We start from the raw sequence: 13,995 nt of genomic DNA, 5'->3' as shown, positions 1-13,995 counted from the left end.
AGCTCCTGCTCATTGCAAATGCTGTTTGCTCTGCTTTGGCCTGCAAACACCTCTCAAAGACAGAGGATATCAGGGGGGTTCTAGCTCCAAAAAATCAGCGAGGATAAAACCAGGGAGTACCACAATATGATGTTGGTGCAGTCCATGAGATGAGGTTTGGGAAGGTACTTTACAAATTTCATCACTGACATATCAATTTCTCCTATGCTCCAGGAGTCTCAGTCTCCTGTACAACCCTGAAAATTCATTACCATGAAACCTTCGTCCACTCCACTGCAGAAATATGAATACACTGACTGAAAAAAAACGTCTTGCTTTTCAGGTAGTCCCTGCCCTGGTCTTTCTCTTGAAAAAAACAATTTTAAATGCCATTCTCTAATGCATTTTCTACTCCTCACTGGAGAAACAGAGAGACCCACCCTGACAGATGCTATCAGCCATCGGATGTGCCATCTGTAGAAGACCCCTCTGGCAACCCCACCTGCATGGCCCTGCTGCCAGAGCCTCACGGTGTCAAGAGCCTGCAGATGTGTCCTGCCACACGCTGCCCTCTGTTGTTGCGCTCCTCAGTGCCTCCAAGCCCTCTCTCCTTCTCTCCTGTCTGCCTGCCAGCTGCGGTCAGAGCCCCCAGCCCTGCTGCGCTGTGCAGAGGAGCTGCTCCTGGGCACAGCTGTCTCTCTGCAGCGCTTGCCAGGAGCTCCCCTTGGGCCCAGGAGCCCGGCCCAGCTCAGCAGCACAGCACCCGACCATGGCATTGCTTGCTCTGTGCCCTTGGGCTCCCTCGAGGTGTCCCCAAGGCCTCAGGGTTGACAGCTCCCAAAGGCAGCAGGGTCTCTGCTGGGGTGTGGTGGTTGAAGCAGACTGAAGGCATCACCAACTGCTTCTCTCTGTAGATGTCAGAGACTGATTTTTTAAAGTGTGATTTGTGCTGTTGGACTGTGGTTGTCAAACATGAGTACAAATGTTTCCCTCCCTTAACCCCTATTCTGTTCCCACTGCATGGCAGGACACCTCAGCCATGACTGACAGGGATCATTTCACCATTCTGAATGTGTCCTAACAAGAGAGGGGGGAACTGAATACTCTAAAAGGTTTTCCAAGAAGGAAATTGGACACTAAGACATCACTTGTTGATATTTCCCAGTAATCCACATGGAAGATCCTCTACTGATACACAAATCTCTTCTTCCTCTCTCACATGACCAGCATGGAGACTGGGACGTGGAACACCCTCAACACTGTGCTTGTGCCTGCCACCAAACACCTGCAGATGTAGTGCTTCCTTCTGGGGACCATGCCCTACAGTCAGCCCTGGGCTGTATGCCATCCCCATTGTCTGCAAGGCTCGGGAAGTGGAAGGTCTGACTCCAGAAGGCAGCTGTACCTGAACCAGGGCAATTTCTCTCATGTACACTAATTCCTTCTCCTCCTCCCAGCTACTGTTCTGTGGCCCCAGTGTCATAGAAACCTCTTGTACTGTTTTGCCCCATTGCTGGAGCTGTCCTGCAGTGCCACAGTGATACTCATGGTCTTTCATTTCATAATCTACATTTTGGATCCAGTCTTCCTCTTCCCTCTCATGCAGTTTTCAGGTGTGTGTGTGTCCTGTGTTGGCAGGCCCAAAGCCTTATCCACCTGCTCTTCTGTCCACACAAGTGTCACTGTTTTCTATGATACTGTCATCACAGTCTGTGTGAAGCCCATGAAAGCCCTCATCAGAGATTTTAATGAAACCCTTTGCCAAGCAAACATCATTGTCCTGGTCATTCCTCAGGTTGCCTAGAGGTGGTGTGGTAAGGATGAGAGAGGTGCTGGTGGAGCTGCAGATGTTGTTATAAGACCTCTCTCAAAGACCATGGAAAAGCCAGATATAGGAGAGACGTTGCTCAGGATTTGGAAAAGGCAGAGGTAAAAGGTATCTTCTACAAGAAGGGTAAAGAGAAGGATGATTAAGACTAACTAAGGATTGATGAAAATGCCAGCCTTAAACCTAGCTCTCTAACCAAACCTAAATTAAAAACCTCAAAACTTGTCCTTATCCCAGACCTTGAGAAGGCACCTTGAACAGAACGTTAGTCCCTCACTTGAAGCCTTTGCCATTCCCTTAACCCTGGAGGGTGACCTCTACTTTCTAAACATTAACCTGATCATCTAATCCCCAAAGCCCTCCACCATGCACACAGCACGTCTCATCCTCAACCCCACTCCTACACCTAACTGCAGCTGCTTGTCCCCTTGGGATAGGGTAGGGACTGTGAGGTCCTGCAGCAGTCCCATGGCATTGAAAGAGGCATGTGAGGTGACAGGTATGTGATCAGATCAGAAGTCACAAGGAGGAGCTGGCTGGGAATGCTGGGATGAGGTCAGGTGTGCCTCAGGATGTGCTGGGCCTCCAGGAGGCCCATGGCTGTGAAGGAGGCTGGGAGGTCACTTCTGTCCGTGGAGCTGACGGACCTGCAGGAGGAATGGGGTACAGATAGGGACCGTAAATGGCAGAAGCATGCACAAGGCATTGAAGATGATGGTGAGGCACCTTCTGTTCTGGTCAGGTGAGAGACCACAGGAAGGCTGATGGCATGGGAGTCATGCTTGAGGTATAGCTAGTGAGACCATAGAATGAGAGAATGGCTCCTGTTGGAAGGGACCTTAGAGGCATCTAGTTCCAAGCCCCGGTCCATGGACGCCATAAGCAGGGATGCCCCCCTTGAGATCAGGTAGCCCAGGGCCTCATCTCACATGCTCTTGATCAGTTCCAAGGATGGGGCATCCCTAAGGTCTCTCAGCAAGCAGTTCCAGTGCTTCAACAGCCTCTGGGTGAAGAGTTTCCTCCTAATCTCTAGTCTAAATCTCTAGTCTTTTACTTTAAAAACATTTCCCTCTTGTCCTGTCATACGACTGAGCAAAGAGTCACTCTCCATCTTTTCTAGAAGTCTCCTTTGAGTGCTGAAAGGCCACAAAGAGGTCACCCTGGAGCCTTCTCTTCTGCAGAATGATCAGCCACCAAGTATGATGGAGAGAGGCTTGGCAACTACATCAGCCAGTTCCCTCAGGACCCTGGGATGCATGTTATCAGGCCCCATAGACATGTACCTGTTTAGTGTCATCAGGTGGTCTTGGACCTGCTCTTAACTCCCACCAGGTTGGACTTTGCACCCCCAGCCTCCATCTACAGGTTCAGGGAAATGAAAGACTTGGGAAGCCTCACTGGCAGGGAAGATTGAAGAAAAGACGTTGTTGAGTCCCTCAGCCTTCTCCATGTCTGTCATTACCAGTGCACCCTTCTCATCCATCAGAGGGCGTACACTCTCCTTGGCCATTCTTTTCTGAGCAGTGTATCTGTAGAATCCCTTCCTATTATTCCTTGCATCCCTTGAGAAGATCAGTTCCATCTGTTCCTTAACTTTCCTTATTCCATCTCTGCATATCCAAAACAGAACCGTGCATGAGAAAAAAAAAAAATAAATAAATAAAAGCCATTCTGGAAACAAAATTTGTAGGTAGGAAGCGCAGTTTTGTGGCAGTGCAGAACTGATGGGCACATTGTGCAGGATGCGCCTAAAGATCTTTGTGTCCTTTTCTCTTCTAACTACCATGCCAATAGTGTCTCAGGAATGGAGGAGCCAACAGAGGTGAGACAGATACTCTGCGATCGTGAATGTCATCAGAAGGCTGATCCCAATAAGATATGGAGATGTCAAGAGCAGCCTGGACAAGAGAGATGTGATATGTTGGGGTGGGAAGAAGAGCTTGGCCAGCAGAAACTTATGATTTCATAGAAGTAATAGTGTTTATGTAATGTGGATGCTGTGGTAGCACTGACTTAAACTAGTCACATATAGCCCTTACCTTACATGAGCCAGTAATTTTAATGCCTAAACCTAAATGCTACTACAATACTCAGAAAGGAATTTTTTTTTTCTTTTTTTTTTTTTCTCTTGCTAAACCTAATGCCTTCCCTTAACAGTAACATGAAAACTCTCTGTTTAACCCTAGACTCCTTGGCAGACTTAAAAACACCCTAAACCGTAGAGCTTGTCCATACCTTAACCACAGACACAACACCACAAGCAGAACAACACACACTCCCACTAAAACTTTGCTTAGTCTCTAACCAAGAAAGAGAAAATCAGGTACCTAGATAGTGAGAGAGAGGTCAGCTCTGCCTCAGTATTTCATGGCTCAGCAGGAGGAATGTGATGGTGGCAGGGACTGTGAGGTCACTTCTGTCTCTGCACTTGATAGGGCAGCAGCAGCAACGTGTCACAGAAAGGGACTGTGAGGTCACTTGTGTCTGGAGGTGGCAGGTCACCCTTGCCTTCTCCCTGGGAGCTGCACTTTTGGGCTGACACCTGCCAGTGGCCCTGCTAGGCCAGCAGAAGGCACCTGCTTGGCATGCTGACTGGGGGATCCCCTCTGCCTCCAGAGCCAGGAGGACCCAGACAGAAAGAAGGCCCCTATATGGGTTGTCCTGTCCCTTCTGCTTGAGTCCATGAGTGGGCAGCAGCAGGCACAAGGCTTGGCTGTGTGTAGCCAAGAAGCTGCAAGGCCAGCAGCAGGCCCCTGGCTTGGAAGCTGTTGCTGAGGTGACTTGTGTCTGCTTGGCTGAGAGGCCGCAAGGAGCCTGCTGGGTTGGGATGCCTACTTCAGGAGTGGTTTCTACCCTGATGGAGCCTGCTTTGGCAGTAGGAAAGAGCAGGAGAGAAAAAAAAAAAAAAAAAAAACACAAACAACCCTAAAAGTTGGGCACTGGCCATGAGGAGGAAGAAAAACCCAGGGAAACAACTGGTCCTGCTGCTAGTAACAGAGGCAAAGAAGGCATTAAGTACCTCAGCCTTTACCTCATCTCTTGGCACCAGGTTTCCCCCCACATCCAATAATTTATGATGATTCTTAATCCTCTTTAATTTAAAGTATTTATATAAGCAGTGTTTATTGTCTTTGACAGGAATGGATTGATTAAGCTCCAGCTGGGCTTTGGCCTTTCTAACTTTGTCCTGCTCAACCCCATAATATTTAGGACACAGCTCCCGAGAAACTGACAGCATGCATGAGAATGAAGAACAGAAAAAGTAGAATCTGGCAGCCTTCCACCCATTACCTTTCTGTGACTGTGTTGCAGTTCCATTCAACTGGTTACTCCTGTATTATCCAAATGTTGGTTTAGTGGAGGACTTGTTAGTGTTAGGTCAGAGGTTGGACTCGATCATCTTGAGGTCTCCTCCAAACTAGACAATTCTCTGTGATTCTGTGTGTGATTCTGTGTCCCCTGTACCTCCCAATGCTGCTGTCTTGTCAGAGACAGCACAATCACATGAAGGCTGAACTGTCTTGTCTGCCTGCAGACATGAACAGCTGACAGAACGGAGCGTCAGTGTGGTGGGAGCTTGAGAAACTACAGGATTTTGTCTAAAGAAACCTCTAGACATTTACAAGGAGAAGAGCCCAGTCCTGAACGAGAGGGAGAGTAACACCACACATCAGAGCAGACTGGGACACTGCTGAGTACACAGGACAAGGAGGGCCTGGGCACCATGAGGGATGCCATACAAGCAGTGGTGCCTGCTCAGCAGGAACCAGGCCAACTTCACACAGAGCTGCCTTACGAGGAGCATGGCCACCAAAAAGATCTGAGTTATCAGACTCAGCTCAGATCCGGTATGACACCACAAGGACAAGTGTCTACAACTAAGCAGTAAAGAGGTACAGGTCTGGGATTCTCTAGGCCATCCTGGTTAGAAGAGGAGCAAGGGCTATGACAAGGTTCCAAGTCCCAGCAGGACCCAGGTCTTTGTGCCCATGGCTATGGCTGTTGTCTCTGCCACTGCCACTGATTAGGAGACAGCTGATCGTTAAAGCTCCAGGGCCTCATTGCCTCATCGCCCCCACCCATGAAGCAGGCAGGGGTCGTACCATTCTCCTACACTTGGCCATGCACATCCCCATCTCCTGCGACCACCGCCTCCACACCCCCATGTACTTCTTCCTCCTCAACCTCGCCCTCCTTGACCTGGGCTGCATCTCCACCACTCTGCCCAAAGCCATGGTCAATGCCTTCTGGGACACCAGGGCCATCTCCTATCAAGGATGTGCTGCACAGGTCTTCTTTTTTGTCTTCTTGGCTGGAGCAGAGTTTTCCCTTCTCACCATCATGGCCTATGACTGCTACATTGCCATCTGCAAGCCCCTGCACTACGGGAGCCTCCTGGGCAGCAGAGCTTGTGCCCAGATGGCAGCAGCTGCCTGGGGCAGTGGCTTTCTCACTGCTGTCCTGCACACGGCCACTACGTTTTCCCTGCCCCTCTGCCATGGCAATGCTGTGGACCAGTTCTTCTGTGAAATCCCCCACATCCTCAAGCTCTTCTGTTTAGATTCCTATCTCAGGGAAATTGGCATCCTTGTGTTTAGTGTTTCTTTAGCATTTATTTGTTTTGTTTTCATTGTGCTGTCCTATTTTCAGACCTTCAGGGCAGTGCTGAGGATACCCTCTGAACAGGGCCAGCACAAAGCCTTTTCCACGTGCCTCCCTCACCTGGCCATGGTCTTCCTCTTTCTCAGCACTTCCATGTTTGCCTACCTGAAGCCCGCTTCCATCTCTTCCCCATCTCTGGACTTGGTGGTGTCACTTTTGTACTCAGTGGTACCTCCAGCAGTGAACCCCCTCATTTACAGCATGAGGAACCAGGAACTCAAGGTTGCAGTGAGGAAATTGTTTCTATATGTGCTTCTTAAGCATCAGTGTTGTTAACAATATTGTGATTTGTATCATACCATTTTTATACTTAGTATTATTATCATATAATAATAATAATAATCCTCTAAACGCTACCATTCTATTTGAGAAACTGAGATGAGAGATTTTCATATCATTTTTTGTTTTTGTTATTTTCATAATTATTGATATTGCTTTAATTTATTTAGTAATTTTTTTACTTTGACTACATCTTCGATTTAACCTACTGAACTAGGCTTCCTTTGTAGGTATAGACAATAAAGAAGACAGAATAAATTCAATGGTCTCAGTATCCCTCTCTTCCCATCCCCTCTGGAGCTGGGGGAGCAGCCCCAGCATGCAGGAGGGGCTCAGGGCCAAGTACCCAGCTGACACATGCAGGAGCAGCCCCGGTGGCCCTCGGGGCTGCCCCTCACTGCCCGCTGGGCTCTGCCTGTCTGCTGCCTTTGGGTCGGGGCTGCTGCTTCCCTGGAGCCATGGCCATGGCCAGCAGCAGGACATGGCCTTTTCACTGCTGCTCCCTTTGGCTTCCTCATTGTTCTCTTGTGCTCTTGTATCTGTTAGTCTTGAGCTCTCATATGCCTCGATGACAGTCCTGTTTTCTCTGCAGGGCATCCTGATCCCTGCCGACAGCAGCAGGCACTGCACAGCCCTGGGACACAGCCACCTTCCTGCTAGCACCACAGTAACAAAAGGGGCTGCTGAAGGCAAACCCAGGAGCCTGGACACCAAGGGGCTGTTCTCTGCTCTTCTCTATTCTGGGGGTTCTTCGTGGAGTGAAAGACACAGGCTGAAAGTCCCAGGGTGGCCCCTGAGGAACCAAGGGCAGCACTAAGAGCTTCCATTATGACAGAACTTGCCTAAGGAGATGACAACTGATCTTAAACTTATCTGCATGGGACTGCACCCCCTGCAGCGGGGCAGGCGGCAGATTCCAGCCTGGAGAGGAATCTGGAGCTTCCAGCAGATGTCAGGTAATCTGCAGGGACAAGGTCCTCAGATGAAGTGATTAGAACCTCATAAAATGAGTGACCATCCAAAAAAAGGTCTGTTAAAGGAAAAGGGGAATCTGAGGAGTCCATGGGCTAAAGGAGGGCTCTGCAATGGCACAAGAGGTGTTGAAGAGCCAGCAGGCAAAGGCCCATAAGACTGCAGAGTAACTGAGGATATGCATTTTGAAGTGCCGTGGGCAAGATCTGGTGCAGCACTCGCCTGTCATTTGTGCCCTTAGAGACACCCCATGGCTCTGCCCAGCACTGCCCTGTGCTGCTGAGCCATCAGGGCAGATGGAAAAGGCTCAGCAGCAGAGATCCCCATGGATGTAGGTCTGCTGCCCACCCTGAGCAACACGGGCAGGGGGGGAGACCCACGGGGGTCCCAGGGCACCACAGCCCCTGGCTCTCACAGCACCACCGCCAGCTTGGGGCCCTGCAGGGAGCACGGAGAAGGAAGCAGCAATGGCCAGCCAGGCTAGCACAGACACAGTGCCCTGGGTAAGGCTCTCTGGGAGCAGGGATGGCCCTGGGGAAGAGCAGGGCAGCATTGCTGGGCCTGCACTGATGGGGAAAGGGCAAAGGGAAAGCTCTTTGTGCAGGCCCCTGCTCGGGGCAGGCTGCTCTGTGGCTGGGCCAGGCCTCTTGTGCTGCTCTAAGGAGCGGGGCTGGCCCTGCGGGGCACAGGCACTGTGTGCTGGGGATCTGCCAGGCAAGAGAGCAGGGCTCCTGCAGCTTCACAGACCTCCATTTCCTTGCAGCATAGCCAGCATCCTCCTTCCTCACCTGAACTAGCAACTACACATGCATGAGCTGCCTGCTTCCTCCTCCTCTAGAGGGAGAGGAGGAAACACATCTAGAGGGAGAGGGGAAAGAACATAAAAACTCACAGAGAGATAGACACATGAGGAAAGGAAAGGAAAAGAAAAATGAAAGAAAAAGAATCTCCAATCCCAAACATGAGGAATATTCTGTAAATCCTCAATTCCCACAAGCAGACCTCTGTGCTGCCAGTCTGAGAAACTGATACCTTGTCTTGGAAAGATGACCTCAATATTTACTGCTGAGCACCATGTTGTGTCCCACGTGGACTGTCTAGAGCTCAAGTGCTCAGTCTGGTGTGAGCAGGCAGAGGAGAGCTCTGCAGCCCCAGGGCACACAGCAGCCACAGCAAAGGAGCCTGGCGAGTGATTCCTTACAGCCCTCCGGGGATGGTGACTCCACCACTTCCCCGGGCAGCCTGTTCCAATGCCTAACAACCCTTTCGGAAGAGAAGTTCTTCCTAATATCCAAACTAAACCTCCCTTGCCACAACTTTACCCCATTCCCACCTCATACAGTCACTGGGCATGTGGGAGAAGAGACCAACCCCCACCTCACTACAGCCCCCTTTGAGGTAGCTGTAGAGAGCAAAAAGGTCACCCCTGAGCCTCCTCTTCTCCAGGTTGAACAAGCCCAGCTCCCTCAGCCTTTTCTCGTAGGACTTGTTCTCCAGACCCCTCACCAGCTTTGTCACCCTTCTCTGGACTTGCTCGAGCACCCTGATGTCCTTCTTGTAGAGATGTCTTTTGGTGTCTTTCCTGTATCGAGGGGCCCAAAACTGAACACAGTACTCGAGGTGCAGCCTCACCAGAGCCGAGTAGAGGGGGACGATCACCTCCCTAGCCCTGCTGACCACACTGTTTCTTATGCAAGCCAGGATGCTGTTGGCCTTCTTGGCCACCTGGGCACATTGCTGGCTCATATTCAGCCGACTATCAACCAATACTCCCAGGCCCTTCTCTGCCAGGCAGCTCTCCAACCACTCATCTCCCAGCCTATAGCACTGCTTCTCAGTGAGAAGCACCACAAGTTTCTCACTTATTTTTTAAAAACACATACTCCAGCCCTAGATTATCTTATCCCTCTCCTCCATCCTGGGTTACAATTTTGTATGGCCTTACAGATAAGGTGTTAGTGACTAAGGTAGCATCAGACATAAAAAGTTTCTAGTCTTCCATCTAATTAAATATAGCAACGTATTTCAAATTTGGTTTTATTATTCTAACAGGGAGAGAACCAAATGACCTTCTGAACTGATATCACCAGGATATGCAGGGATGTCAGGAAGGGCCCAGGGCCCGGCTCTGCTCTGTGGTGCACAGGGAGAGGGTGAAGACACAAATCGTGGGGCAAAGCAAGAGCACCTTGTCCTTTCAAGCAGGAAGAGCTTTGTCCTCCAGATCAGGGCTCTTCCCCAGCAAGGTGGCCACGAGCCCTGCCTGCCCTCCTCCTGCCATGCTGCGTGCGCTGGCTGCAGCAGAGGGGACCCCGAACCAGCCCCTGCATGGGGCTCTGCCACCCGCCTGGCCCCGGCCCTCTCCAGTGCCTGCCTTGCTGTTCTCTGATGCACGCCAGCACCTCCCTGTGTGTGCTGGCCAGCACATGTGCTGAGGGCCAGTGCAGCTGCTGCAGGGGCAGGGAGCTCAGCATGGCCCTTGTAGCCCCCTGCCCTGGGCCTGCCACTGCCCTTGGGCTCAGCCCCGGCCTTGGCTCTGCTGGCATGAGCGCTCTTGCCATGCACTTCCTGGCCTCCCCTCGCCTGCTCACAGCTGCTGCCCACTCAGGCTGCTGCCACAAACGTGTCTTCACCAGCAGCACCAGCCCTTGGGCTGCTTCTGCTGGCCTCCCCCACCCCACTGCCTTGACTCCTTGTCTCTGCTGGGCCCCACCTTCCCTACCCAAATACCTTCCTTCACTGTCATCTCCCTTCCCCTGCCCCATGGGATGACAGAGTCATGGGACATATGACCTTTAGGTGTTGTGGTGTTTGTCTAATCCAGTTTGGTGATGGAATAGAAAGACAGTTCCTTCACCAGTCATGTACATCCTTCTTCATGTTAGGCCACGATTCAATCTCCTTAACAATTCTTAGAGTGTTTGCTTTATCTAAGAGATGAACTGCATTAGGTCTCCTTGATTAGTCTGAGGCACAACACAATGCTTTTTGCCTTCTCACACTCCAGCACAATACCTGTGAGTTTGCCTTTCTGTGTGCATTGACCTGACGAGTCATTTCACATTTCACATATTACCATAACCAAAGGGTTATGGTAAATGGGGCTGTGTCAGGCTGGCGGGCGGTCACCAGTGGGGTCCCTCAAGGCTCCATTTTAGGGCCGGTACTTTTCAATATTTTTATAAACGATCTGGATGTAGGAATAGAGGGTATTTTGAGCAAGTTTGCTGATGACACCAAACTTAGAGGAGTTGTGGACTCAAATGAGGGCGTAAAGGCCTTACAGAGGGATCTGGACAGGTTGGAGAGCTGGGCGATCACCAACCGCATGAAGTTCAATAAGAGCAAGTGCCGGGTCCTGCACCTGGGACGCGGAAACCCTGGCTGCATGTACAGACTGGGCGATGAGACGCTGGAGAGCAGCCTAGAAGAGAGGGATCTGGGGGTCGTGGTAGACAGCAAGTTGATTATGAGCCAGCAGTGTGCCCTGGCAGCCAGGAGGGCCAATCGTGTCCTGGGGTGCATCAAGCACGGCATCGCTAGTAGGTCAAGGGAGGTGATTGTCCCGCTCTACTCGGCGCTGGTGCGGCCTCACCTCGAGTACTGTGTGCAGTTCTGGGCACCACAGTATAAAAAGGACATGAAACTGTTGGAGAGTGTCCAGAGGAGGGCTACGAAGATGGTGAAAGGCCTGGAGGGGAAGACGTACGAAGAACGGCTGAGGTCACTGGGCCTGTTCAGCCTGGAGAAGAGGAGGCTGAGGGGAGACCTCATCACAGTCTACAACTTCCTCGTAAGGGGGTGTCGAGAGGCAGGAGACCTTTTCTCCATTAACACTAGTGACAGGACCCGCGGGAACGGGGTTAAGCTGAGGCAGGGGAAATTTAGGCTGGACGTCAGGAGGGGGTTCTTCACAGAGAGGGTGGTTGCACACTGGAACAGGCTCCCCAGGGAAGTGGTCACTGCACCGAGCCTGTCTGAATTTAAGAAGAGATTGGACTGTGCACTTAGGCACATGGTCTGAACTTTTGGGTAGACCTGTGCGGTGTCAAGAGTTGGACTTGATGATCCTTAAGGGTCCCTTCCAACTCAGGATATTCTATGATTCTATGATTCTATAATATTGCCAATTAAAATGATATTGTTCTTCAACTTTCTATTTCAGTTTGTACCTTTCAAACATAGTTCATAGGCACTGTGCATGTGCAGCCATGCTCTATGTGAACATAAACAAACTGAAGGAGCCTGCACTGTTTTCTTAGTCTTACGTCCTTCCTCTGAGACCAGGCCTGGCTCTGCAGGGGCAGTGCCCGTGTGCAGGGGTGCAGAGGAAAAGAGTCCCATCCCAGCAGCACAGCCAGGGAGCACCAGCGCTTGGGGCATGCAGAGCTGCTCTCTTGCCACTGCCGCCCTCTCCTGCTGAGCCCTGCTGGTGGGGTCAGGCCCAGCTGCTCCTGCAGCTTGGTGCCAGTGCAGCTAAGGGGCCGAGCTGGGACTGCAGGCAGGGACAGGCAGTGGGCACGGCAGTGGCACAGCTGGCCTCCACTGCAGCACTTCCCTCCTAAGGGGGGATCTCCTCCAAGGTGGACTGAGCAGAGCTCAAGTGCTCAATCTGGTGTGAGCAGGCAGAGGAGAGCTCAGCAGCCCCAGGGCACGCAGCAGCCCCAGCAAAGGAGCCTGGTGAGTGATTCCTTGCAGCCCTGGGGCAATGGCAGTGACCCCATGAGCTGGGTCTGCCTCCCAGCCTGCCCAGCACAGCCCTGCAGAGTGCCCCCGTGCCCCGGGCACCAAAGCCCCCTCGCTCTGCAGAGCAGCACTGCCAGCTGAGGCTGGGGCTGGGAGGGTACTTCCCCTGAGTGTCTGCTAGGCCAGCTTCAGGCTTCTGGAAGTGAGCGTGATCTTCACTGTGCACAAGGAGCTGGGAGACCGCCAACAGGCATGGGGCTGGAACATTGCCTGCAAGGTCCCTCCTGCCCTAGCACCTCACAGGACTGGCACGGAACTGGCTCCTGTGCATCAGAGAGGAGCCCAGCAGGTGTGCCATGGGCTTGCAGGATCACAACCAGATCATTTCTACCTGGACAGGTCCTGGCCCAGAAACGGGGTGTTTTGTAGGTGTTGTATTACAAGCTCAGTGGTGCGTCAGAAACACTAAGTCCAGCAGGAAGCCACTGGCTGTTAAATGGCCTGTGAGGTGACTGCTTTCTGAAGTAGCCGACAGGTCATCCCTTGACTCCTGGCTGGGATCTGTGCCTTTAGGCTCACATCTGCCAGTGTCCATGGTAGGGCAGCAGAAGGCACTTGCTGTGCATGTAGTTTCTGAGATCGGCTCTTTCTAAGTACCTGGTAGGATGCATAGTGGAAGAGGTCTTGGGTAGGGGTTGTCATGTCAGAGGTGTCAGCTTTTGCCTGAAGTCATCCTTTAGGACTGCTTTCAGTTTTCGACACAGAGAGGGCCACTGCCTCCAAGACACTTGGGGCAAACTGAACCATGCATGAGGGTTTGGAAAAAGATAGCCTGGGTGCACAGAAACCATTCCATACTGAAAAGTTGGAGGCAGAAAACCAAATTTTGGGGTGGTAAAAGAGCTGCTGGGCACATTGTGCAGGGTTCACCTACAGCCTTTTTGTTCTTTTCCATCCTGACTTCGGTGCCATGTCAGTCTCAAGAAAGGAGTAGCCAACGGATATGAGACAGATACTCTGAGATCATGAAAGCCATCAGAAAGCTGCCCCTTTTAAGTTGACTGATATGGGGAAGTCAGGAGAAGCCTGGCCAGGAGAGATGTGAGATTTGAGGGAGGAAAGAGAAGATTGGCCAGCAGAAATTAATGATTTCTGTGAGGTTAGAACATTCAGGCAATGTTGATTTTGCTGTAACACTGACTTAAAATAGTCATGTAAAGCCCTTGCACTATTTTAATCACTGACATTAATCCTCAAACCTAAATGCTACTCCACACCCTGACAGGAATCCACTGTTCTTATGCCTGAGCTCAAAGTATCCCTTCAAGACAAAACACAGCCTATAGCCGCTTTCCTTTATCTTGAGTCTCTTGCTCATCCTGATGATCCTGGTGGGGATGCTCTGAGGAGATCAGCTCTGCCTCAGCATCTCCTGCCCCAGCACGAGGAATGTGACTGTGGCAGGGACTGTGAGGTCACTTCTGTCTCTGCACTTGATAGGGCAGCAGTAGGAACGTGTCACAGAAAGGGACTGTGAGGTCACTTGTGTCTGGAGGTGGCAGGTCAGCCTTGCCTTCTCCCTGGGAGCT

The 13,995-nt window shown here is 51.4% G+C and overlaps 1 protein-coding gene across 1 annotated transcript in view; it reads right to left on the bottom strand.

Annotated features, from left to right (window-relative positions):
- Positions 1–8,131: 8,131 nt before the first annotated feature.
- The window catches only part of LOC311428101 (olfactory receptor 14C36-like), a gene marked incomplete at both ends in the record, with an annotated part of 66,614 nt that continues 60,750 nt past the window's right edge, over positions 8,132–13,995 (bottom strand). The window contains one exon of the mRNA XM_084539657.1: positions 8,132–8,158. Within this exon, the coding sequence (XP_084395783.1) occupies positions 8,132–8,158 (27 nt within the window). The remainder of the gene's footprint in view (positions 8,159–13,995) is intronic.

The sequence above is a fragment of the Aythya ferina genome (assembly GCF_964211825.1).
Source record: "Aythya ferina genome assembly, contig: HAP1_SCAFFOLD_29, whole genome shotgun sequence".
Lineage (NCBI taxonomy): Eukaryota > Metazoa > Chordata > Aves > Anseriformes > Anatidae > Aythya > Aythya ferina.
The sequence above is the reverse complement of the archived record's forward strand: the minus strand, read 5'-3'. Positions and strand labels throughout refer to the sequence as shown.